This window comes from Sander vitreus, chromosome 8 (assembly GCF_031162955.1).
Source record: "Sander vitreus isolate 19-12246 chromosome 8, sanVit1, whole genome shotgun sequence".
In the NCBI taxonomy this organism is placed as follows: domain Eukaryota; kingdom Metazoa; phylum Chordata; class Actinopteri; order Perciformes; family Percidae; genus Sander; species Sander vitreus.
In genome coordinates this window covers 27,393,898-27,417,569 of record NC_135862.1, presented here as the reverse complement: position 1 = coordinate 27,417,569, position 23,672 = coordinate 27,393,898, and the positions used below count along the sequence as shown (strand labels likewise).

The following is a 23,672-nucleotide window of genomic DNA, read 5'->3' as shown; positions in this document are numbered from 1 at the left end:
AGAATGTTTTTCAAAATAAATTTTCACTTAAGCATCACTATAAAGTATATTTTGTGTAGGACCTTTGAAAATGTTTTCCGTGTGTATATGTAAGTATGTGTCACGTACCTGTGTGTCCAATTCAGACACCTCTAGGTTGAGCTTGTTGAGGTGTTTGTTCACAAATGTGATCAATGTCTGAGAAAACAGAGAGGGAAAAAGTCTGGCACAAAAGTTGGCAACATTTCAAACTAGACAGGGAATGTACAAATCTACACACACCTTGTAGACACGGACAGATATATGAAAAAACAATTGTGTAAACAAAACGCATCATGAAAAAAGCATCATAGCCTTTAGCAGCCATATTGGAGGTTCTCAAAACTGTACAATATGGTACAAATCTTACTTATCTATAAGAATCTGCTGGGTTGACCCCAAAATAAATCTTAATTTAAGTTACTTATTAGCTTTTTTTCTGGGGCTTTCAATCACATATCACCTTCTTCATTAGTGCATGGAGTTAGCTGACGCTTTTATCCAAAGTGACTTTCAATAAGACCATTCACCCATGAAGTGACAAACTCAGAACTGCAATTGGGAATACTCCATTCACTGACAAAAACACCATTGGATGGGATCAAAAGTTCTCAAAAATAAACTTTCATGCTCAACAATTTACTAGATTGGAAGGCTATCTACTTAGCTGCTAATGTAACCAGTGTGTTACGCCTATTAATGATTATTCCACGTTGTGTTGTACTTATGAAGAGGCATAACCAGTGTTGGGCAGTAACACATTACTAAGTAATATATTACTGTAATATATTACTTTTCACAGTAACAAGTAGTGTAAGGGATTACAATTTCCAAAACAGTAATTATATTACAGGTCCTAATCCAACTAACGTTCATTACTGCATTACCAGAATGTGATTAGTTTTTTGTCCTAGGTAGACTTTCTTATATAATTACATACATAATAATAATACATAATTTAGTGCGGCAGGTCAGGGCCAGGGCAGGTCACGTCGGCTACTAGCCAAAAAGCTAAATGAAGGAAGGATAAATAGGTTTGGACTCATTTTAAGTGAAATTCATTTTTTTGTTGTTACAGAGTGCAACTAGGCTACTGAAAAAGGTACCGTTGGATAGCGCTGCCGATTTCCTGGTTCTGGTACCGGTACAAACGTTGACCAGGAAAACAGAGTACTCAACTTACATGTATGTGGCTTAAAAGTTATAAGTGAGTTGATTGTTATTTTGTATTTGCCAATCGTTCTGACCTTGGTAAAAAAAAATCAGAGGAGGACCTTTAAGTAATAAGCTTGAGAACCCCTGGTATAGCGTATGCAACAGGAGTACGTGTCAAATGAGCTGTTGGAGAACAATACTATCTAGATTCCTGTATTTGTTTGTAACAATTCCTGTCTGGCTCCCAAAACATTTCTTTATCAAATTGGGATAGCTATATCTTACTATTTACATGGAATCATTCCATGCCCCGAATGAAGAAGATCTATCTGGAAAGATCTAAATCTGAAGGGGGGCTGGGTCTCCCAAACTTTCTCTATTAACAGCTCCCTTGTCAACTCAGACCAATAGTAAGACTTTTTTTAACCCCGTTGTTTCTAATTCCATTAGAATTTGGACACAATTTCGTAAACATTTTAACCTTGATCAGATTAATAGCTTCTCTCCTCTATCCTTTAACCACCTTTTCACGCCTTCACAGATGGATCAGAATTTCGCTGGTTGGCATTGGCATGGACTGGTTTTCTTTGCTGATCTTTTTGATGAGAATTCTTTTCTGCCCTTCGAAGCCCTAGTTAGAGATCATAATATCCCAAGGTCACACTTCTTCAGATATCTCCAAGTTCGCAGTTTTACCTCCAAACATTTCCCTACTTACCCCAAGCTGCCAAATAAAGACACAGCATATGACCTATTAAATCTGAATCCATGGAATAGGGGTCTGATCTCTAAGACGTATGATATAATACATAAGATTGATCTTCCATCACACACTATAATACGTGAAGCCTGGGAAAAGGACCTGGAAATTGTAATCCTGGATGATGTCTGGGTTAAATGCATCTCCAGCATACACACATCCTCTATATGTGTAAAGCATGGACTAATACAATTCAAGGTATTTCACAGAGTACACTACTCCAATGGCAGGCTAGCTAAAATATACCTATCTGTTCACCCTATTTGTCCTAGATGCGGAAACTCTGTGTCATTGTTGTCACATGTTCTGGTCATGCCCCTCCCTAGTTGATTTCTGGTCCTCCATATTTGACTGCCTATCAGCTTTATGCAACACATCACTCAAACCCAATCCACTCACTGCTATATTTGGAGTCACACCCTCAGAAATACATACCACAAGAACACAAAGGAGAGTAGTAGCGTTCTGTAGTCTCATAACACGTAGAGTAATCTTAATGAATTGGAAATCTAATAAATGCCCACCCTTCAGGAGATGGATCCAGGAGGTGCTATCTTTACTTCAGCTAGAAAAGATTAGACATACACTGAAAGGTTCTTGTCTTGTTTCAATAGTGTGTGGACTCCCTTCATCGAATATGTGAAGGAGTTGAATCTCTAACAGCTCATGTTATCTAAGCGCTCTCTTTAGTCAACTGTCTGACTAGCCCATTGATATGCCGCTGTAGAATTGGATCTTTTTTTTTTTTTTTTTTTGTCCTTTGAACTCTTGGTCCCATGGGAGGGTGTATGGGGAGGGAGAAGGGGAGGGCACCAATGTGGGACTATGTCCCGAGTTTGTTTGTATATGTATGTATGCTCATTTCTGTATATTGAAAACGCCTAAAATAAAGTTATATAAAAAATGAGCTGTTGGAGAAGCCTTTTCCAACTGACAAGAGGGGAGCCAAGTCTGTCACACACACAAAGAGCTGATGCTTTTGTGCATTTGTATTTTTCACCACATATCTTCACGAAAGAACCAGAAACCCAGTACATCCTCTTCCTCTTTAATATGTCCATGCCAGAACACAACTTGGAATCGTCATTGATAGGCTGTTGATAAGACTGTTAAAAAACTAAATATATATAATAAAATTTAAAAATAACAGATAAATAAGAACATGTACATCTCAGCAGAATCTTCCAAAAATGATGTCAGTGATTCAAATAAGAAATTCCCATGTTCAAAAAGGAGCAGGAAGAAGTTAAAAAGAAAAACTTTTCTGGTCCTACCCCCTTTTTCTATTTTAGTTAAATACAAAACAATTCGATGCTTCACTTATTTATACATACATTTACACTTTTTTTTCTTTTCCATCTAGCTACTTCGTTTCCTTCTATCTACATCAGTAAAACCTGGACTGGCGCAAAAGGAGTTTGAGGGTTTTGATAACCAAATAATAATAATATTTTCCTTTAGACATCCATGATGCATGCAGGCTGGTTAATTTGAGATGCAAAGCCTAAGTACCTTTTTGACAACATTCAGTTTATCTGGAGCATGGTCAAACAGGGTGTCGAAAGCGTCGCGCTCTGTGAAAAACAAACAAAATACATTTTCATCAAAAAGTGATATGTGAATATTCCAGGAAAAGAAATTGTTCAGTACACTCTTCTTAATGAGGACATACCATGTCTGCCAGAGAAAGCCCTGAGAGAAAGAGGAAAGACAATGGAAAAAAGGGATGACAAAACACATAAATTTCACACTTGAATATTTATAGAAAACGAGGGGAAATGAAAGACAAGTGCTTCCAGTTCAATTACAGAGGAATGTAGAAAATGGAGGATTATGTCACAAAAATGAATACAATATTGTAGCTAGGGTATCATAAATTGATTAACAATAAACAAAGGTTCACCTTGGGTATTCAAATAACCTGGGCATCATCACTGGGATGTTCAAAATGACACATACTATAGCACAATGTAATTATCTCAACGGCAAAACAATACTGTTTGGTATTGATACAAAGAATAAATACGTGCCTTTCTGTACATGCATGTTTTCTATGGGAATTGAGGGCCTTTCGTGTCTATTATTACAATGTTAGCACTTTGGAGGATGTTGTTGTGGGAAAGGGTCAGGTGGTTTTGGAGGGTAGGGAACACTGCAGTGTGAGTGTCCCCGAGGAAGTGATATCGCAATGGGCAGGCCAGCAAGAAATGGCAGGCAGACACACACACACACACACACACACACACACACACACACACACACACACACACACACACACACACACCCACCTGTGATGGCAAAGGCAGGCAGGCCTGGGCAATGGTCCTGGTGATGTGGTAATAACTGTCTTTCCACTGTGACCGTGTGTGTGTGTGTGTGTGTGTGTGTGTGTGTGTGTGTGTGTGTGTGTGTGTGTGTGTGTGTGTGTGTGTGTGTGTTATTAACAGTGTATCCATCTACCATGACAAAATGTGTTTTGGCCTGCTGTTATCTATCTCATTGCTGCTGTCAGGCTGCAGGACAGTCTCATAGGGAGACAATAAGAGTGTGTGTGTGTGTGTGTGTGTGTGTGTGTGTGTGTGTGTGTGTGTGTGTGTGTGTGTGTTTTAAATTGTCTAATTCTTCAGCTAAGGGTTCCATTACATTCCTTGTTGAAATACAATGGTTGTCTATCCAGATTCTGATTAAATTCTAATTAAAAAAAACAAAACATGCAAGTTCAGCTTGCTAGCTTATGTCCGCAAAATGCTATATCTTTGTAAGCTGCATGTTTTTAATAGAGGGGATCCCTGAAATTGGACACAGCTTTTTTATCTGAGAGTAAGATGTTATATTATATTCAATATTTAGTCGTTCTTGGTAAAAGCAGAAAATAAACTCTTGATTGTCCTCTCGTCTCTTTTGACCATTACAGCCTACCTTTCATTTAAAAGAATACTCCACTGATTTAGCATTGCACTCCAATAATAAGAAAAGCAAGTGTTTGGGATCCCTCCATGGCGCTAGTGGATGGAGCTCCCCGCGGAGCGGAACAACGGAAATCTGCCGAGATCTGCCGGATGACGGCACAGATCTGTGCACTGGTGCCACAGAGGGAAGCCAAATACAGTTCATCTATGCACATTGCCATGACACAGAGCTGGATTTAAATCAGCAAAATATCTCTTTAGGACAAGTAATGTCAATTCCTGTAGTTTATATAAGTGTCCATACCCCATAGTTAGGCAAATGAAGTAAATCTACACCTTTACAATTGGGGGAGTAGCACAGTATGTTCTTATTAGAAAATACTTGTTTGGAGCAATCATTAAAACATCCTTAAATCCAATGAATCGTTAATGTGTATGTTAATGTAGAAACAATTTATTTCAATGAAATAGAGAGCTATTAGCATGGTGTTCTAGTTTGCACCAGCACTAATGTCTGTCAACGGCTACAGATGCGTTGTGAGGTGTAAAAATTAGTCAGGTAGCAGAGCATACTTACTCTGTGTTGCCAGTGATTTCCTCTTGGATTTGTCTGGACTGAAGAATGCCCTCTCTTTTCTGAAAGGAATAAATGGAGAACAATAAGTAAATGTGGGATTTCTTTTATTCTACTGAATATGAAAATATACTGGCTGGTAAAACAAATGAGGTGAGTAAAGCCTGAAATGAATTCACAGCAGTGGAGAGAAGTTTGATGAAACCAACATTCTTCATAAAGGTGATGACATGCTATACAAATAAGTAAGTAGACACAAACTGTATATTCATACTTTAAGCTTTAAAAAACAAGATTACACCTACCTGAACGACCACTATTTGAATAGAAACGTGGTCTGGCAATCTTATTGGTGCTCTGAAGTTTTGCGACAGCGCCACCAGCAGGTGCAGGATGGCAACTATACTCTTAGCATGAACCGCTAACATGAGGAAAAGAACAGAATAACAGACAAATAGTAGTTACTGAACAAAAAATATAAATGATACATGTAGTTGACATACTGTACAATACTAATAACCATTCAATTATTTATGCCGTTTTATACCATTTAAAGCTAGTAACCATCTGTATACTTAATTTTCTCATTCTGGTTCTATGCCTGTATGTATATCAAGTGTATTTGCATTCAGTATTACTGATTTAGTCACTTTTTTTGTTAAATGAATAATAATGATAAATATAGCTGCAAGCAGCAATGAGGGGGACAAGCAGTACACTAGCAGGAATTTAGTTGCCATTGCATGAGCAAGCAATCACAGCAACTTTGATGGCAATTGGATAAAGAATGGCTGAGATATCAGCTCATTTACTTTGTTACAGTGCCCCTAGAGGCCAAATTATACCAATGTCCTTGTACGTTCTCACAATCAAGTGCCAAGTCCCTGTACCGAGTTTGGCTTTAGTACATTAAACAGGGTACCCCCAGGACCTCCAACTTAAATTCAAGGCTTTTTAAGACCTTTTTAATACCATTTCAAATGAAATTCAATGCCAACTTCGTACCCATTCCGACAGAAGTAGGAGGGGAAAATGTCAAATCTGTATACATTTGAAATCCTAGAAAATAATTATGTACAAGTGGCTACTTAAATTAAATAAAACATTTTATTTAAATTATCAGTCATATTTAATAAAATGTATTGGATTATAATATAATCCAATAAAATAAGATATATTACACTGCATAATGAGCACTTTTACTTTTGCTACTTTTACTGCAATACATGACGTGAGTAAGTCTTCCACATCTGTAAATCACCAACAACAGACGTGCATGAATACCTGCAGCAGTGTTCAACACTGAAAACACACAGCTCAGTTCTGCGTTTACTTGCAGCTCTGCTACAGTAGCAGCTAACAGTTAACGTTACCTGCCGGTCACTTCGTCTCTAAACAGTCCGCTCACAGTGAAGTCCTGCACGGATCAACAGATGTTAGAGTCCGGTGGCTGCTTGTTTGTTATAAGATGCACAGCGAGCAGATTAATGCGCTCACAGCTCCAATCTTTGCAGATTTACCGCTCGGTGTTTGGCTACCTAATAAGTCGTTAGCCTGTTAGCTTGAGTTTTGTCTGAAGGCACCGAGCGGCCAGCCAGGGTCGACACACACCGACACATTCCGCACATCCTCCATTCAGTTTAACCGCCAACCCCCCCCCACCCGGTACCGTGTTTACTTTGTGTCTCGGTCCTCCGGTGCGTCCATTGACGGGCTCCGGTCAGTTTTTAATTAGCCTATATTAGTAACGGTTCATTTTGTTACGGTATTAACTTAATCCTAGGAAAGGCAAAAAAATATAAGACCTTTGTAACGGTTTCGGTTTGGTTTCGATACGTGAAAGCGTTGGTGAGATATGAGCCTACTTCCTGTGATTATAGCGCCCCCATAGTGGTCAAAAGTCACCAAATTTCTTGAGCCTTCTCCTAATTGGGTCATGAGTATGAGTATAACTCACAAGTATTGAGATTGATTTTGATATGTGAAAGCCTCCCTGAGATATGAGTCAATTTCGATTGGCGGTGACAGGCAAACGCTTTTGAATATCAATACGCAATGGAATAACTTTTGTGCGGCTTGGTCTGAAGATCTTCTGTGCTCAGTTTCGTGAAATCCGAGAAATTTTGTGACCTGTGAAAACTTTTTAGTGTTTTTGATCAAATCCAATATGGCGGAAGGTCCAACATGGCGGATATTGACATCATGGGGTGCGTTGAGTTCGGCGTCATCCAATGATTCCAACTATATCTCGATGTTCAAAATTGGGCATACGGTTCATAAGTTAATCGCATGGATGCAACGCCAACTTTGACCCATTGGTGGCGCTAGACTGTCTGTGGTGCAGACCTAAAACTTGGTGAAATGAAATATGGAACTGTCCCGAATCAATGTACCAAATTCCACAACTTTTTACTGTACGGTTCTATGGGCTGCCATAGACTAAAGATGTGTAATAATAAGAAAAGGTAGAATCACTATGGGGCCTTACAGCTTCGCTGCTTGGCCCCCAATAATAAATAAATGAATAGATTACAAAGATGCAATCATGCCTGCAATTAATAGGTACACATGTTCCCCACTTACTTGTGTTTTTAAACATTTTTATAATCTTAATCTTTTGTATTTTTTTTTTTTAATGAAAGGTCTGTGTGAGTACCTTGCAGTGGGCAATGGGCCGCCAAATAACAAGCAACATATTTTCCATTATTTTTAATCTTTCCAGGAATTTAGAATTAAAGGTTTTATGTGGTAAGGTCACATACCTTCAATAATAAATGCAAACAGAAGATGGCAAAAGTTGGCTTGAAGTGATATTTAAAAAAATAAAATACAACCCTTTTGTACAAGAAAAAAAACATAAAAATCATGTTCAGTCAGACATACCAAGCAAAATTTTTTTAGGCAACCAAACAAATATGGTGTACCTTTAGGGCTCCACAAAATTGGAAAAAAATGATTTTGCGATTTTGTTGATTACCAGATGACAAATAGCTCTATTTGGAAATAATTAATAATTCTCAAATGACTGGGGTGATTTTGTAGGGGAGTGCATCTGCAATTAATTTTTTTTCTTCTTATGTGAACCATTCTTTCTCTAAAATAAGGGGGCTCCCAGATGTTGCTCCCCTCCTGTTCCTCCCATATCTTCAGGTTGTGGTCGACAACTAACTAACAGACTTCTCTTGTACAATAGTGTTACGTTTCCAGCTTCGCTGCTCCAAACCGTAATGTTAGTTGGAACAGACCCAATTTCTTTAGGCTAACTCAATTAGCTTTAGCCTGGTCCGTAGCTAGTAACTAGCTTTTAGTCTGGCAACTCTGCGGTGAAGAATTTTTGGGAGACGTCGTGATAACGTCGCATTAATCAGGTGCTTTATTTCGTCTTTGCAGCAAACTTAAAACATGGAAAAGCATGTGCATCACTTTAAGCTTTGGTAAGCATTTTCCACTGGGCACGTCTGTGCTGCGTTCTGGTTTTTTTCCGTCCTCTACGCGCCATACCACCGGGAGCGTCTCAGAAGCTGAGTGTCTTCCCTGCCCGACTCGCAGATTATATTGTCTTACAGTACTTTACAGAACAATCACGTGTTTATTAGGCTAGTATCTACCTTCTCCTCCAAGCACTCCTGTAATTAAACTCAATGCCTTCTCTTTTCTGGCGTTGTCCTTATAAAAAAGGATCTGTGATGTCGTATAATGTTTTTCCACCTCCAAGATGAATCTCTTGTCGTCTGTGGTGTTGTAAAGGAGACATCAACGATATTGGGGGAGTTTTGTCAAACTGACTGGATGCTCTCGCCGTTTCACTTCCTGGGCACGGCTCGCATGAAAATAGACCTGGCACGTATCTTCAGCGGATTTATTCACGCACGCTTCTGAAACGCATCATGGTGCGGCTGGTGGAATATCAAGTAGTGCGATTGCTCGCGGGGCCCGCAGAGCCTCCAGAATGCAGCGCAGACTTTTCTGGTGTTGTCCTTAGAAAAAATCTGTGATGTCTTATTATGTTTTTCAACCTCCAAGATGTATCTCTCGTTGTCCGTGGTGTTGTAAAGGAGACATAAATGATATTGGGGGTGTGTCTTGGTAAATTGACTGGATAGTCTCGCTGTTTCACTTCCTGCCCGGCTGTCCGAACGGCCTGCTGCCCGTCGCTCGCATGAAAATAGACCTGACGCGAATCTTTAGCCGCTTCATGCACGGTTCTGGAAGGATCAAGTTGGGGGGTCTTGTCCGGCAACAACGTGTAGGTATGGCAGCGTAGCCTACTTATCAACAACGATGTACACTGGCGACGGTGTAGTCTATCCACACGTTAGAGTCACACGACAGTCTCCTTCGGTATGTTATCCGTGGCACAATCCACTCGCTATAGTCTCACCTTCCGTAACAAAACGTGCCACACTTGGCCGGCTGTCTTAATAGTGATTTTTGATTCTGCATAAAAATCTACGCCATGGCTACGTACGCAGGTACGTGGAGACACAAAACTACGCCGGACCCTACGGCGTAGCCTGACGTGCACCTCTCGAAAAAATCTAACTACATGTTGCAGTGATGCACATCGGGGCTTGGTAGCGTTGCATTTCCCCCTATTCATTTCTTGGTTCTCCTTCTCCATAAACAACATGAAACCAAGGAGAGGGTTAACTTTTCCTGCTACAGATTTCCCACCGTGGTCAGAAAGAACCGGGGAGAAACTTTGTTTCTCTCACTATGACTTTAGAGTAGCTACTCGCTCCGAAGCTAATCGCCGTCACTCTCTCACTTCTCCCTCACTCTACCACACACACACCAACGCACAAGTATAAACTTCAGGCCACTTCTGTAGGCTATGGCGAAAGCTCCGCGTGGGGAAAGGGTCGACCGGTAAAATTAATTTAAAAAGTCATTAAAAATGAGAAGCGTCCAAGTTTTCCTTTTGTTTTAAGCAGCAAAAAAGTTGTAGCGTTTACATCGCACGTCCTGTGATGTGACTATTGCACTATTTCAGCATCACGATGTTGATGCTGAAACGAAATATCGTTCATCCCTACTTTGGATACACAATTAGATCAATTAAGTGTCTAAAACAAGCCTTTGATTGTACCCCAAGGAAATGACAAATCAGAGAGTAAGCTAAAAGCTTTCACAAACCTATAAGATCCTCACTGAATAGGAGGATCAAAATAAGATATACCAGGAAAGAGTATTATTAAGTATTATGTAAGGCTTCTGAATAGGGAATAAAATAGGGGACAAACTAAAGTGAATTGATTAAAAGAGTTCCTCAAATGAAAGGACTGCAAAATCAATTACATTGGATGTTATCTACTGTGCTCTTTAGCATTTTCAAATCTCGTACAAATAGCTCTCAAGGACAAAGTTCTACCAGAGGTGCATTTAAGAATGTCAATAATTTGGTTTTAAATAATTTCATTTGATATGGCCTTCTTTCTACTGCACTACTCTTACAAAATCAATTCTGTTCCTTATCTTAAATCTTTTCTCGGTTTCTCTCAGTCAACATTTCATCCAAGGGCCCCAAAAAAACTTTTTTATACTACCTCTCTCTAAGTATCTCATATACATGTAACAGCTAATGACATAAGTAAAAGGCAGTTTGCTGGGAACATGATAGTAATTATTACTCCCTGTGTCAGATAAAAGAGTGAAAGCCCCTTAAAACCTGATTGTTATTTTGTGAAAATTATTATTGTCTCAACTAATAACGAAGTCAACTTTGCTTCAGGAAAGTACAGGTGGAGTTTCAAAATTATAATACAGGATTCCACTATAGTCTGGCTCGTGATCCCATTTTCACATCCCCAAATTCTCATGACCCTAGCTATTAAGCATACTCCCAGCTGACAGCTGATTTTAACTTCTCAGAGGTAATACATTAGCAGTACCAGTGTACCAGTAAGCAATGTAGCAATTGTTAATGTTATTATTTACACGTTTGACAAGTCAAAATATCAGTGAAAAAGGCTGATCAGAGTACTGTAAAACTGTAAGCATTGCACTCTTTTGTATTCTATTTTTAAGAACACGCAAGGAGTTCAAATGTATTATATCATACGTGATATTTGACAAACTAACCTTTTTTTAACTACAATTATATATTATACAAATATCCAAATTGATATTCGAAGATTTGTCTTAGGGCCCTATCATATTCACGCAAGCGGTAACCAGCGCAAAGCTGTAGGTTTTGGGTGCACGGACTGAGTGTGAATCTCCAAGCACACCTGCCATTTTGGTTCATGTATGCACAGCAGTGCAAATGGATTTGGTGAAGTTCAGGTGTAGTGATTAATAAATACACTCTCAGCCAGTCACATCTCTATTAACCAGTGATGTGATGCTCTAAAACAGCAGAGCCAATCACAGTGATGCAGGACAACAATAGACACAGTTGATCAGTACAATGATGATAGAAATAATAATGAACTGTTTTTGATGAAGGGGTTTCATGACCACATCAATCCGATGCTATTTCAGTCATAATTCTACTGTATCTTATGTCATAAATGGTCACATCATATTGTAAAATGTGACACAGAAGTGTTTGCACTATGCATTTTTTAGAATAAAACATGCATTGCCACTTTTCCAAAAAGTATTACTTCACGATATATCAGCTGATATTCTATTTTTTTTTTAACATAAACATATAAAGTTAAAACATTTTTGATATATCTCAAGATTTTATATGCCAATATTGATATACAGTATCTGCAAGAAACCAATATCGTCCAATCTAATCTGCTTTAATCACTGCTTTGAACTGCAGTTGCTAATTTATGATGAATTTATGCTGCTTTCTGATGCGACATATTGATGTAAATGCAAGGCTTGTTTAAAATGCTCAATTTTTTTATAGGGTTGTATTCTATTCACATGTATTCCACTGGATGTCAAAGTGCAGTGATACTACTTCTATTTGAGAGACGTTTTAGGACAATTTCATTCTTCAAGCATCATCATTTCAAGCATTTACAGCAGGTAACATTACACAGGTAGAGCACAAACCCGGCCCCTGTATTTGCATCTCTATTCACATGCCGGGATTCTGTACAGCGATGCCCGCGCTCCACACACACACAGCTGAGCCGAGATGTGTGTGCGTTAAAACACGCAGTACCTGACTGGGAACGATACAGAGAGGATTACCAATGGCCGCTGGGGCAGATGAACTCACGCTAGTCTCGTGACTGTAAGTAGGCTACAATTAAACCTTTGTGAGTAAAAAGTCAATACTTATCAATGCACTCACCTGTACAGCCAGGCATAAACATGTAGAAAGCAATATTTCAATCTGCTCTGTCTGCTCAGTCCACTCTTGTCCACCGCGTTGTTTTACGCGAGCACAGCTCTACTCTGCAAATAGCGAATTTTTACAAACAAGCTAAAACAAAAGCTGTCTGTTTGTAGTCTAACTGTTTATCTGAGTTTGCTGGGAATCTTGAAATTTGGACAAATTGTTATAAATTTAACTGCTGGTTGAACGAGCCATCCTCTGCTGGAGCGGTAAACCTATGGATGTATTATAAGACTAAAAACAGATGCATGTGGCTTAATTAATGCACGTGAATGACGCGATCGTTATGTTCGCGTTCTTCATTGTTGATAATGATGCTGGTTGTATTATTTTGCAACAGCATCGTTTCATTGCAAATGGGGCATACATGACGAATGCATAGCCTGGTTATCAGTCCAGTCATCATTAAAGCTGGGCTTTTCCACGTCAACTTTTCGCTTCAGCCTCTTTGACAGTGACATTTTAACTGACAACAACCATTTCTTTCTGCAAGCATTTTCCACCAATCAGGACGCTGCATACAACCATGTTTAACTAATCACAGACTTTAATCATCACTCCTCAGTGAACTGCCTCCTAGTCTGAGATCTTTTTCTAGTTAAAGAGCCAGTTATGATTATGGAGTTTCCATGATTTTTAGGAGTTTGCTCACACTAATACATGTAAAAAAAAATTAATATAGCATTAATTCAGTAAGAAAGTGAAAATTTCAAACAAGAATAGGCGTATTAGGTATAAATTCATTTTATTTTCTTTATTTGGAAGTCCGGCTACCGGAGTGTCTGCTTAGAAACATTCTGGCCCTTGGAAAAATGTAGTTGATGACCCCTGTTATAGTGGCTCTATGCTTACTGCTCATAGCTCTTGCTATGCATGCTGCTGAACAATGATGACCAGTGTATCGGATCACTAGCACAGTATGGCTGCCAGCTCCAGCAAATAACTTTATATCGCAAAATTGCGATATATGCGAAACCTACTTTTGTCAACTGCTCCTAGGCTGTCAATCCGATCTGCACGAAAAGTTGCATGTAGATTCTGTGGTACCTCATGATCAAAAGGGTCCTAACCCTAACCCTAAATAAATTTGATAATCCGAAAAAGGTGCTAGTTATAGGAGGTACAACTTTCTGTATGTCACAGTCAAAACAGGAAGCGTACTCGGAATAACACGCAACTCAACTCAGAAGTTGCCAATTGGTCACTAGGTGGTGCTTATTTTACAGGAAGTGTTTCATGTCTTGGCAATAATTACTCATATTTACAGGAAATTTGACTCAGTAGTTTCCCAGGTTCCACTGAGGCTTTGTACAAGATATGGATCCAATAGGCCACTAGGTGGCGCTTTTTTCATAAAACAGACCGTGGTATATTGCAAAGGTCTGCAGTGATTGGGCTCAGGTGTGGCCAGCAGGCTCTATAGCGCCCCCAAACACACGCAAGGTTGGTATGAAGTTAATTTGATGTTCACAAAAGTTGGTGCGAGCATTGCTCTCATCTTGAGGAAAATATTACTTACATTTTTTTTTTGCTTGACAGGAAGTCAGCGATCTCGGATTTTTTGTGTTAATTAATATTCATTTTACAAACATGTTTGAGGACTTTAGGATGCACAAAAATTTCCGGAGCGAAAGTGGAGCAGGATGGAGCGGGAGATAAGGCAATGCTCCAACTTCTAAATAAAATTTGCTCTGCGCTCCATCCAAAATCCTCCCCCTTGCGCGCTCCGCTCCCTCATGCTCCTCTCACACGCTCTGCTGCCAACTTGAATTAAAAAATGTTTGGGAGAACTTTCCTAATCATAAATATAGATTACAGCATTACAGTTGTATACAAAGTAAAAAGCAAAATATTAGAAACTATTCCTTACAGTCAACATTCCAGCGAATGTTCCTGGTGGAGAGTTTGAGTGAGTCATTGATGCGCTCTAAAACTGTCTGCAGCTTCTGTTTCTGGGCAATCTCCGACTGAGTCACCTCTGCCACGTTCAGTTTCTCACCTTCCAGCTTTTCTGAAGCAAAATACACAGGCAGAGACACAGACAAATTAATATTCATATGCTTAAAACGTATATATATATATATATATATATATATATATATAAAATGTTCTGTAATTAAACCTTTATTACCTGTTAACCTTGACTATCATTATAATTCAACATGGATTAATGTAAAGACAGTTAAGGCAAAGGCATCTTTTAATTGATGATTGCTGATGATTAGTCAGTTCTTAGTAAAACGATGACGATACAATAGCAGCACAAAATACCAAGTTTTGTTTTTGGCATTTCTATCCACATGTATATGGTTCAACTCCTCACCGAATAGTTTCTGTAGGACCTGTCCATCATACAGATCTTCAGCCAGATCCTTCACAATGATCCTTTCCCCCACCAGAACATCATTTATCCAGTCGATCAACACCTACATGGCAAAATAAAAGACAAATTACTCATAATTAGAACTTGCTTAGTTATTTTTTTTTTTTAAATAATCTTGAACGTCATGCTGTAACATGAATTTCCTATGAAGTAATTTATTCAATGTCTAGATTAAATACTAGAGTTGAGTCGATTTCCGGTTTTACGAGCTTAAACCAGGTGCTTTAAAGCAAATCAGCTGAACCGGCATTTGTCATTATGACAGCTCTTTTATTGATCAAGTAATGCAGTAGTGTCAACACAAGCTACATTTCCACGAGCATTTCGGAAACTCAAGCACAGCAGAGCTTTCAGAGTTTTTAAATACTTTTTAAAGACTATATTTGACAATAATTGTTTTCCCACAGATCGTTTATACAGTAGATCTCAACATTTCCGACAACACTTGAAGGCAGCTTCATTTCCTGGAGAACGAGAGAAGAAAAAGAGACGGAGGGACTGTTCTTTGTTGTTGCAGGAAACAATCAGCGGTTACACAAACTCCTGGGCTGTTCAGTGCTTGTGTTTTAAAACTTTCTTGTGGCAGCGATAGATGCAGTGATGGGGTTGCTGCCCGTCTGACAGCCGACACAGGCTGTGTGAATGCAGACTTAGTTATGGCGAGAATGGCATGTGAGTTGAGTGAGTGACGCCAGTGCCTGTGTAGTCGCACAAGGAGAGTGAGCAGTGACCGTGAGAGTAGCATATGAGTGTGGCTGTGGGGAAAAGCGAGAGGAACAAGAGATGGCAAAGACAATGTAAAGTGAGTTAAAAGTGAACAATAAAACAACAAGCTTCTCAAGACATGGTGGCTTCATATGTTGTGAATACTGCCAGTAAAGTGAAGGGTGTTACCCCCGAAGAAGCAGTGGCTTAAACCTCACAACATATGTTGCAGCACAGTGTTTCCATTTCAGGTCAATGTGAGAGTCTTAACTGCGTTTTGCGCTGCTTTCTCTCCTCTCATTTGATCTATTTCACAGACAGTTCAGAAAGCTCTATTGTCAATAAAGTACAAAAAAAAGAAAAGAAGATTTGCCAACAGTAGGGTAGAGCAGAGGCTCCACATCACAGCGGTCTAGCAGCTGAGCAGACAGAGAGCAGAGAGGGGTCCTCGGCAGTCCGCTAACATGTTGCTCTCTCTACCAATATAAGTTGCACTGTTTCAGGCTACAAAAACAAACATTCAGCAGACTAAAATTCAACTGTGCTGTTTTTTCGGGAATAAGCTTTAAGCAAAAAGAAACTCAGCTAGCTGCTAGGCTGTATGCAGTGTAAAGTGCAATGGTTAAACACTGCAGCGCTATGCTGTCCACCTCAGCTGAGAAATCTCCTTCCCTTCCGTGTATTATATTAAACATTACCTGTAGATATCACAAGTACTCAAGCCAAGAAATAATTTGTAATAATCGGACTGTCAATCCACTTGTGCAAAGCCGAAGTGACAAGCAACGTTTTTTTCTCTCCATAATCTCTTGAATATCGGATAGAACAGTGGTTCCCAACCTGGGGTCCAGGGACCCCTCAGGGGGGCGGCAAAGATCACAGGGGGTGCGCAAGTCTTTATCTGGTTTGAGGTATAAAAAAAAATATTTGCACGTTAAACAAATTATGATAATACACTAGAATATATAATGTATACAAAAGTCTGTATAAAAACTATGTATTTTTGTTCTCGTTTAAAATTGTAGGCAGGCTACTTAGTAGGCCAAACCTCCGGGACCTCTTAACCTGTGGCCCTTGCTGTCATCAGGTCAGCTGCTAGCTGCTATCATCCTTGTTTTTCCTATTTTCTATTTTATGAATGAAACATGGCGGAGAAACGTAAAAGTGCTGATAACTCCTCTGTATCAAATAAGAAAATAAGGCTCTATCTCGAGAGTTACCTCAACTTCGGTTTCGGAGGGGGGGCTCAGCTTTTCTTAGACATAAGTAGGGGGGCGCCAAGGAAAAAAGGTTGGGAACCACTGGGATAGAAGACAGCCAATGATGATAACTAAACAATGATTTATATGTTTATTAAATTTCATATCACTCATGCAACTTTCACAAGCAAAACATGTTCATACAATAAACAAATAAAAAATGCGGTGATGACGTCATCACCGCAGTAGGGTCACTTCACCGCCGGTATTGCGGTGATGCGGTTATCATCAGTCCTGAGATAAGTTCTGTTATGATTTTACACTATAAATAAAATTAAATGGAAACTATTTTAATCTTACCTTCATGAGCTCCTGCAGTTTGCGGTCATTCTTGGAGTTGGGGTCCACCATGGTGCGTACTTCATTCTCCTCTAAAAGATGAGCAGAAACAGGATAAATGTTAGAGCTGAGAAGGAACATTAAAAAAAAGTGAGGAAGAATAGCAAAAGAACAACAAGAGCAACATATTGCACCATTTGTATGGGATGTTCAGCCTGTACTTGACTTGTTTCTGTTTGTTAACCCTTTTTACAGTTGTAATGGTCCCAGACTAACACTAATATCCTGGCATATGTGGATCACAAAATCAAAAGTGTGTGTTCCCCACAGAAATCTTTGACAGTATGTCGGTGTGTTGACTGCTGGCTAAAGAGTGGTTGTCTGGAAATCTGGAAGCTGGAAATCCCTATTATATATATATATATATATATATATATATATATATATATATATATATATATATATATATATATATATATATATATATATATATATATTATAGTTTTATCCCAACAAAACCGCACAGTTGATTTTCAGCTTGCATGCACGTTTTGTAGCCTAAACAGAGCAGCTTATATTGGTTATATTAGAGAGAGCAACAAGTCATGAATGATATTCTTATCATTCTGCTCAGCTGCTGTGCTGGTTCGATGGTGTTTTAAGCCCCCAACTAGCAACAGCTCTGACTGTCGTCTTCAACCATAACCTAATCCTAGTGCCGACGTTGGGGGCTTTAACACCAAACTCCGTGTGTGAAGCGTCCGCCCTCAGGGTTGTCGGTAAACTTTTTTTTCTTTTTTACTTTATTGACAAATTGTCAAGTTTCCAATTGACTAAAGATATGTTATTGCTACATTATGTTGTTAATAAATGTTTTAAAAATTGTATTTATATTGTTGACAATGTAATGTGGTACGTTGTGAACAAAGGTCAGATATTATATTGCATAAAAGTCTAGTCTAAAAATGGCATAGCAACCTGTGCTTAAAAAAAAAGAAGTAAAAATCGAGAACTGAATCGAATCGTGACCTTATAATCGAAAATGTAATCGAATCGAGGATTTGGAGAATCGTGACACCCCTAGTTACTACAGCTTTCACTGCTGTTGATGCACGCAGCAGCCATGTTGGATTTTGAGCTTGGTGTACTGTGAGGTTGTCCGACTTCCCAACTCAGAAATCAGAGTTTAGGGGGCGGGTTTCCGACTTTGACCTTGGAAATTCCGACCTCCATGTACAAATGGAACGCACTATAAATGTTTGTCCCTGTCTTTAAAGAGGCTATTTTTAATTATGGCCCAAGGGCCTCAACTTTTTCCTACTATATTCTATAGAAGAAATAAAATGAGAATAAATGTACCCACATGGCCTTTATGCAATCGTATCTAAATATGTGTAACAGGGACTATGAGTATAGAACAGTGAGCTGTTTACCTAGCATGGTGTCCTCAGGGTCCAGCTCATAGTGGGAAGGGCTGAGAGGAAGGTTGATGGCATTTATCCCCTCTTCCTGAAGCTCAGACACTATGACAAAAGACGTACAAACATTATCATCAGATCAATTTAGAAAGCATATGATAATAGTAACGTTACTTGAGCCGCACTATAATATCCCCTCTCGCCAACATTTGAGCAACACAGTAAATCCCAAACTGTATTTTTCTTGCAGAGGAACATGAAAATAGAATGAACAAAGCAGTGCTGTGCTGTTTTGAAAACAGTGTGTTTGGGTTATGTTGCAATTGTTGTAAACAAAGTGGCACTCTTCCTTTTGCCATATTCCTTTCATTATACTTAAAGTACTGAATTTTAATTTCAATTGGAAAAACTAATATTTCCATGAAGAACTGACATGGTTTAGGCTACTGTTGTTTTAAATAAAGTGCTGGTTGAGCTTCACTTTATGTATAATTATGTATAATGTGGCCATATATAAAAAATAACAAAGCTGCATTTTGTGTTTGCACTAATTATAAAACCTATTCTTTTAATAATTATTTAACAATGAAGAAGTGTTTATGTTCCTTTTTCCAATTTAACTAATTAAAAGCATGTTAAAATTGGCTCTGTGCTGTAAACCGTGACCCCATAACTGTGATATGCACCGAACCGTGAATTTCGTGAATCGTTCCACCTCTCTAATCTATTAAGACTAATCTATTTTGATGATGTTTTTATTTATGTTGAAGATCACTTTGAATGATACCAACTACTGATAATGTAGAAAACCACTCGCTATTAAACACACTCAAATAGGATCTGAATTGCTATTTTTATTCTCAATTCTTATCATTTAGGCACTGGTGATTTTCCTTAGGTGCTGGCTAAAACCTCTTCAGGGGAACCAAAAACTCCTCTATGCAGGAAAAACCCTGATAATATAGAAAAAAAGAGGGGCATTTATCTCTATAGAAAATTATACTGAAGCCATAATGGAATGTTGGTATTAATGACAAGTGAATATGTGACTGATGCTGAATATGTACAGTATGTGTTGTGGTGAAAGGATGGCGCAATTAAATGAGTTAATGTGTTAATGACGACTGTATGACACATGTAATAATAATAATTAGAGCTGTTCCGATACCGATACCAGTATCGGTATTGTCTCCGATACTGCCTAAAATGCTGGTATCGGGAAGTATTGGAATTTATGCACCGATCCGATACCACATAATACAGCCCTAAAGAAAATCTACATTAAAGTAGTTTATTTATGTTCTTTTTCCGTTATAACTGACTGTCAAACTGGATAATAAAAGAAAGTTCTGTGATGTTCATTGTTTGTGTTTGTTCATGTTTCACAAAGAGTTTAACCTGAGCCAGACCAACAACAAAGATAAATAATTTCACATCCATACAGGGATAGTTACTACTATCCCTGTATGGATGTGATATTATTTATATAATAATTTATTTATAGTACTGATCCGATACCAGTGTGTCATATATTTTATTATGTTTTAACAAGTTGTTAAAACATAATAAAATATATGACACACTGGTATCGGACCATCTCTAATAATAATACATTTATTTTATATAGCGCTTTAAAAAAGGTACTCAAAAGCACTTTACATGGCAACACCAAAGAAAACCAATAGCAAGATCAGTATAAAAACATTGATAACAACTAGAGATAAATATGAAAAATGTGCAGCAAAACAGCATAGAAACAAATGGAAACAGCTAAGTTGGTTACAGGTTAAAAGTAGCTTTTAACAGATGGGTTTTGAGTGCGGTGTTAAAGTTAGCAAGTGATGTGGAAAGTCTGAGGTGTTGGGGGAGAGAGTTCCAGAGGTAGGGGGCAGCAACGGTAAAAGCCCTGTCTCCCCAGGTTCGGTGCTTGGGGCGGGTGAGAGGGTAAAGGAGGTTGGCATCTGTGGATCTGAGGTTGCAGGTGAGAGTATGACAGTGCAGGGCAGTGAGGTAGGAGGGGGCAAGGTTATTGAGAGCTTTGTAGTTGATAAAGAGGATTTTGAACTGGATTCTGTGTTGGATGAGGAGACAGTGGAGGTCTAAGAGGACTGGAGTGATGTGATCTCTGGTGCTGGAGTGAGTGAATAGACAGGCGGCTGAGTTTTGCATATATTGTAGTTTTTTGAGGAATTCGGTGGGTGTGGCGTACAGAAGGCTGTTGCAGTATTCCAGTCGTGAGGTGATGAATTCGTGGATGAGTTTGGATTGAACAAAGAGAAAACTCAATAAAGATATTTGAAGAAAAAAAGATCAGGACCATGGATCCACACACCTGGGTCCTGAGTTGATAAAAAGTGTTGGTTACGGTCTTTCCGTGCAGTTAGGATCTCATCTGCTTTGCTTTGTGTACTCTTCTCTCTCTCTCTTTTATTTCTTTTTTATATCTATACGAGGGCTGTCAATAGACATTCGAATAAGAATGTACTAGTGCACCCCACTCAATTTCAACCTTGGCATTAACCCTTATAACCCCTGCTGCTGAAATAAATCCTACAGGAAACACTGCAAGATATTGCTGCAGTCAATTTACTTACCAGCTGTGTTTCCATACTGGTATGTCAAGCAAGTCTGCTATGATTTTGCATCAGGTTGAGTGTGAAAAATAAATTTGTTCACCTCTATTAACATATTTTTATATGTTCAGTGCAGATTTGAATTTTTATTAGTATTATAGGCAGATGGAGAAGGAATCACAGGCGTCCTCAGTGTCCTCGCTGTACATCACCCCTCCCCTTCTGGGCCAGTGTCATAAAATTAGAGTATGTATCAACGTGCTTAACAATAAAAAAGCCACATTAACAGATGCATCATTCAGGAACATGCATTCTGTGTGATGCCTACATGTAAGGAAAGAATGCATACTGATGTTGTGTCCTACCTGGAGGGCAGAGTGCTCCACAGCCCATATCTGTCTGTCTCCGTCCCCCAGTTTCAAGCACCCTCCTGGCTAGCAGGACCAGCTCTCTTCACTGCAGCTCATCCTGCACAGGCTGAGCTCACTAGTCTCTAATATAACACCTGATCCAGATATTAATTCTGCATTTGCTCTATTTTCACAGTGGAATAGAATTAAATAGTACCTCTCCTGATTTGTGCTGTATTTTCTGTCTGCATTATATCCACACAGTTTGTGTCCATCTGTATGCAATGCACAATCCTCACTACTGCTCTCAAACCTTCATTTCTCTTTTCATACAATCTCGTCCCCATTCTATAGCCCTTTTTCTTTACCCCGTTTCATTTTTTCTTTTTTCATTCTGCCTTTAAACCTGTTCAAGCTGGCAGCCCCTCTCTTCCCAGAAAATGCAGCAACTGTCATAAACGTCACAATGACTTAAATTTAATCAATGATCTTCGCAAGAGCGACCAGACAATGTTTTCCATCAAATCATACAACACCTTGCAGACACCCTACACACCCAACCAGCATGAATATAATGTGATTGCATGCATGTCCTGTAGGCAGAGTCAACATAAAATGGGGCTCAGCTGTGCTACAGTATCCTGAATGAGACAAAGTAATCATCCAATTGAAAGAGACCTTTCTCATTTGGTGATAAAACCTGGCCTTTAACAACGAATGCCATGCTCTCCGAAGTCTACTTTATTTATAAATCAACCCTGCATGGCTATAAACTGAACTAAGCATTTAAGAGACTTTTGGAATATTCTTATTTATAGCACCTTCTTTTTGTAATTAATGTCCAACATAGCAAGGTTTATAACTAACTATGAAGGAAAGTGAGGTAAATGGAAGTGAGCAATACGGTGTATACCTATGAGCTCCTGAGCTGGATAGTAGCCTACTATCAAGTAAGTATTAAATCGGGGAGGGTGTTTGAGGAGCCTCCTGCAGTCTGTGACAGGCCTATGTTTACCGCTGCCTCATTCCTCACTTATTACAGTAGTAGCGGACCCAATACCTTACATGGGTACAGACACAGCCCAAGACCAGGAGAAAACACACACACACACACACACACACACACACACACACACACACACACACACACACGTTGTAGTTAATGGTGTTTCTTTGTGATAAATTTGTTAAAAAAAACAATGTGTATAAATTAGTGTAAACGTGTTCGCTCTCTGAAATGTGGGTGCGTAACGTTAACGTTAAAAGTGTTAAATGTGTGTGGATTATTCCTACACTACAAGAGTTAACTTGTAAGGTTAACTTTACTGCTGTCGGTTATGATGTAAAAAATATTGTTATAACTCACACGGTTCTGTCAGTTTCTAACTGCTTATTTTCTTTTTAACATTAACCGTTACCTTCTTTCGCCTTTTTCCTTCTTGCCAAAGTTCCACCAAGTTTTCCCAGGAAAGAGTCGTCTTTCTTTCTGGAAGATGGGGATTTGGGCGTCGGAGATTTGGGCGACGGAGATTTCGGAGAGGACGGGGACTTCTGAGGCGAAGAAGCCATCGTCGTAACGTTAATTCAATCCCCTACAGTTAGCACAAACTGTCCGAGTTGTCGTGGAAATTAAGGTTGGTTGGAAAGTCAAGTAGAAAAGAAAAATCACCGTCCACTCCCTAAAGCGGAAACGGATTCCAGACATTTTCTCCTGAGGTTGGCTGAAGTGTGTGGCCCCTCCTCTGTAGAGGAGGGCTGGTAGAGCAGGCAGGCCTAGGCCGCTGCTTGCCGCGGGGAGCGGGAGTGATCGGGTTCAGAGACACAGCTGCTGTCCGAGGGGAACCAGAAGGATGAGAGCGAAGGGGTCCCAAAAAGTGGAAGTAAATATACACCACAAGAGGCCATGCTTCGCAACGGTTTTGGGTAGCTAAATGTTACATAGGTAAAACCAGAGGTATAGAGAGTTTGGCCAACTCAAATCATGAG

General features: G+C 39.2%; 1 protein-coding gene across 1 annotated transcript in view; it reads right to left on the bottom strand.

Moving 5' to 3' along the window:
• The window catches only part of LOC144522550 (alpha-parvin), a 27,662-nt gene extending 4,238 nt beyond the window's left edge, over nt 1-23,424 (bottom strand). Inside the window, exons 1-10 of the mRNA XM_078257720.1 lie at nt 23,105-23,424; nt 18,779-18,868; nt 17,367-17,437; nt 15,043-15,145; nt 14,590-14,730; nt 5,722-5,837; nt 5,420-5,478; nt 3,606-3,625; nt 3,446-3,507; nt 109-177 (exon numbers count right to left, since the gene is read on the bottom strand). Coding sequence (XP_078113846.1) covers nt 109-177; nt 3,446-3,507; nt 3,606-3,625; nt 5,420-5,478; nt 5,722-5,837; nt 14,590-14,730; nt 15,043-15,145; nt 17,367-17,437; nt 18,779-18,868; nt 23,105-23,255 — 882 coding nt within the window. The 5' untranslated portion in view covers nt 23,256-23,424. The remainder of the gene's footprint in view (nt 1-108; nt 178-3,445; nt 3,508-3,605; nt 3,626-5,419; nt 5,479-5,721; nt 5,838-14,589; nt 14,731-15,042; nt 15,146-17,366; nt 17,438-18,778; nt 18,869-23,104) is intronic.
• Between the last annotated feature and the right edge of the window lie 248 nt (nt 23,425-23,672).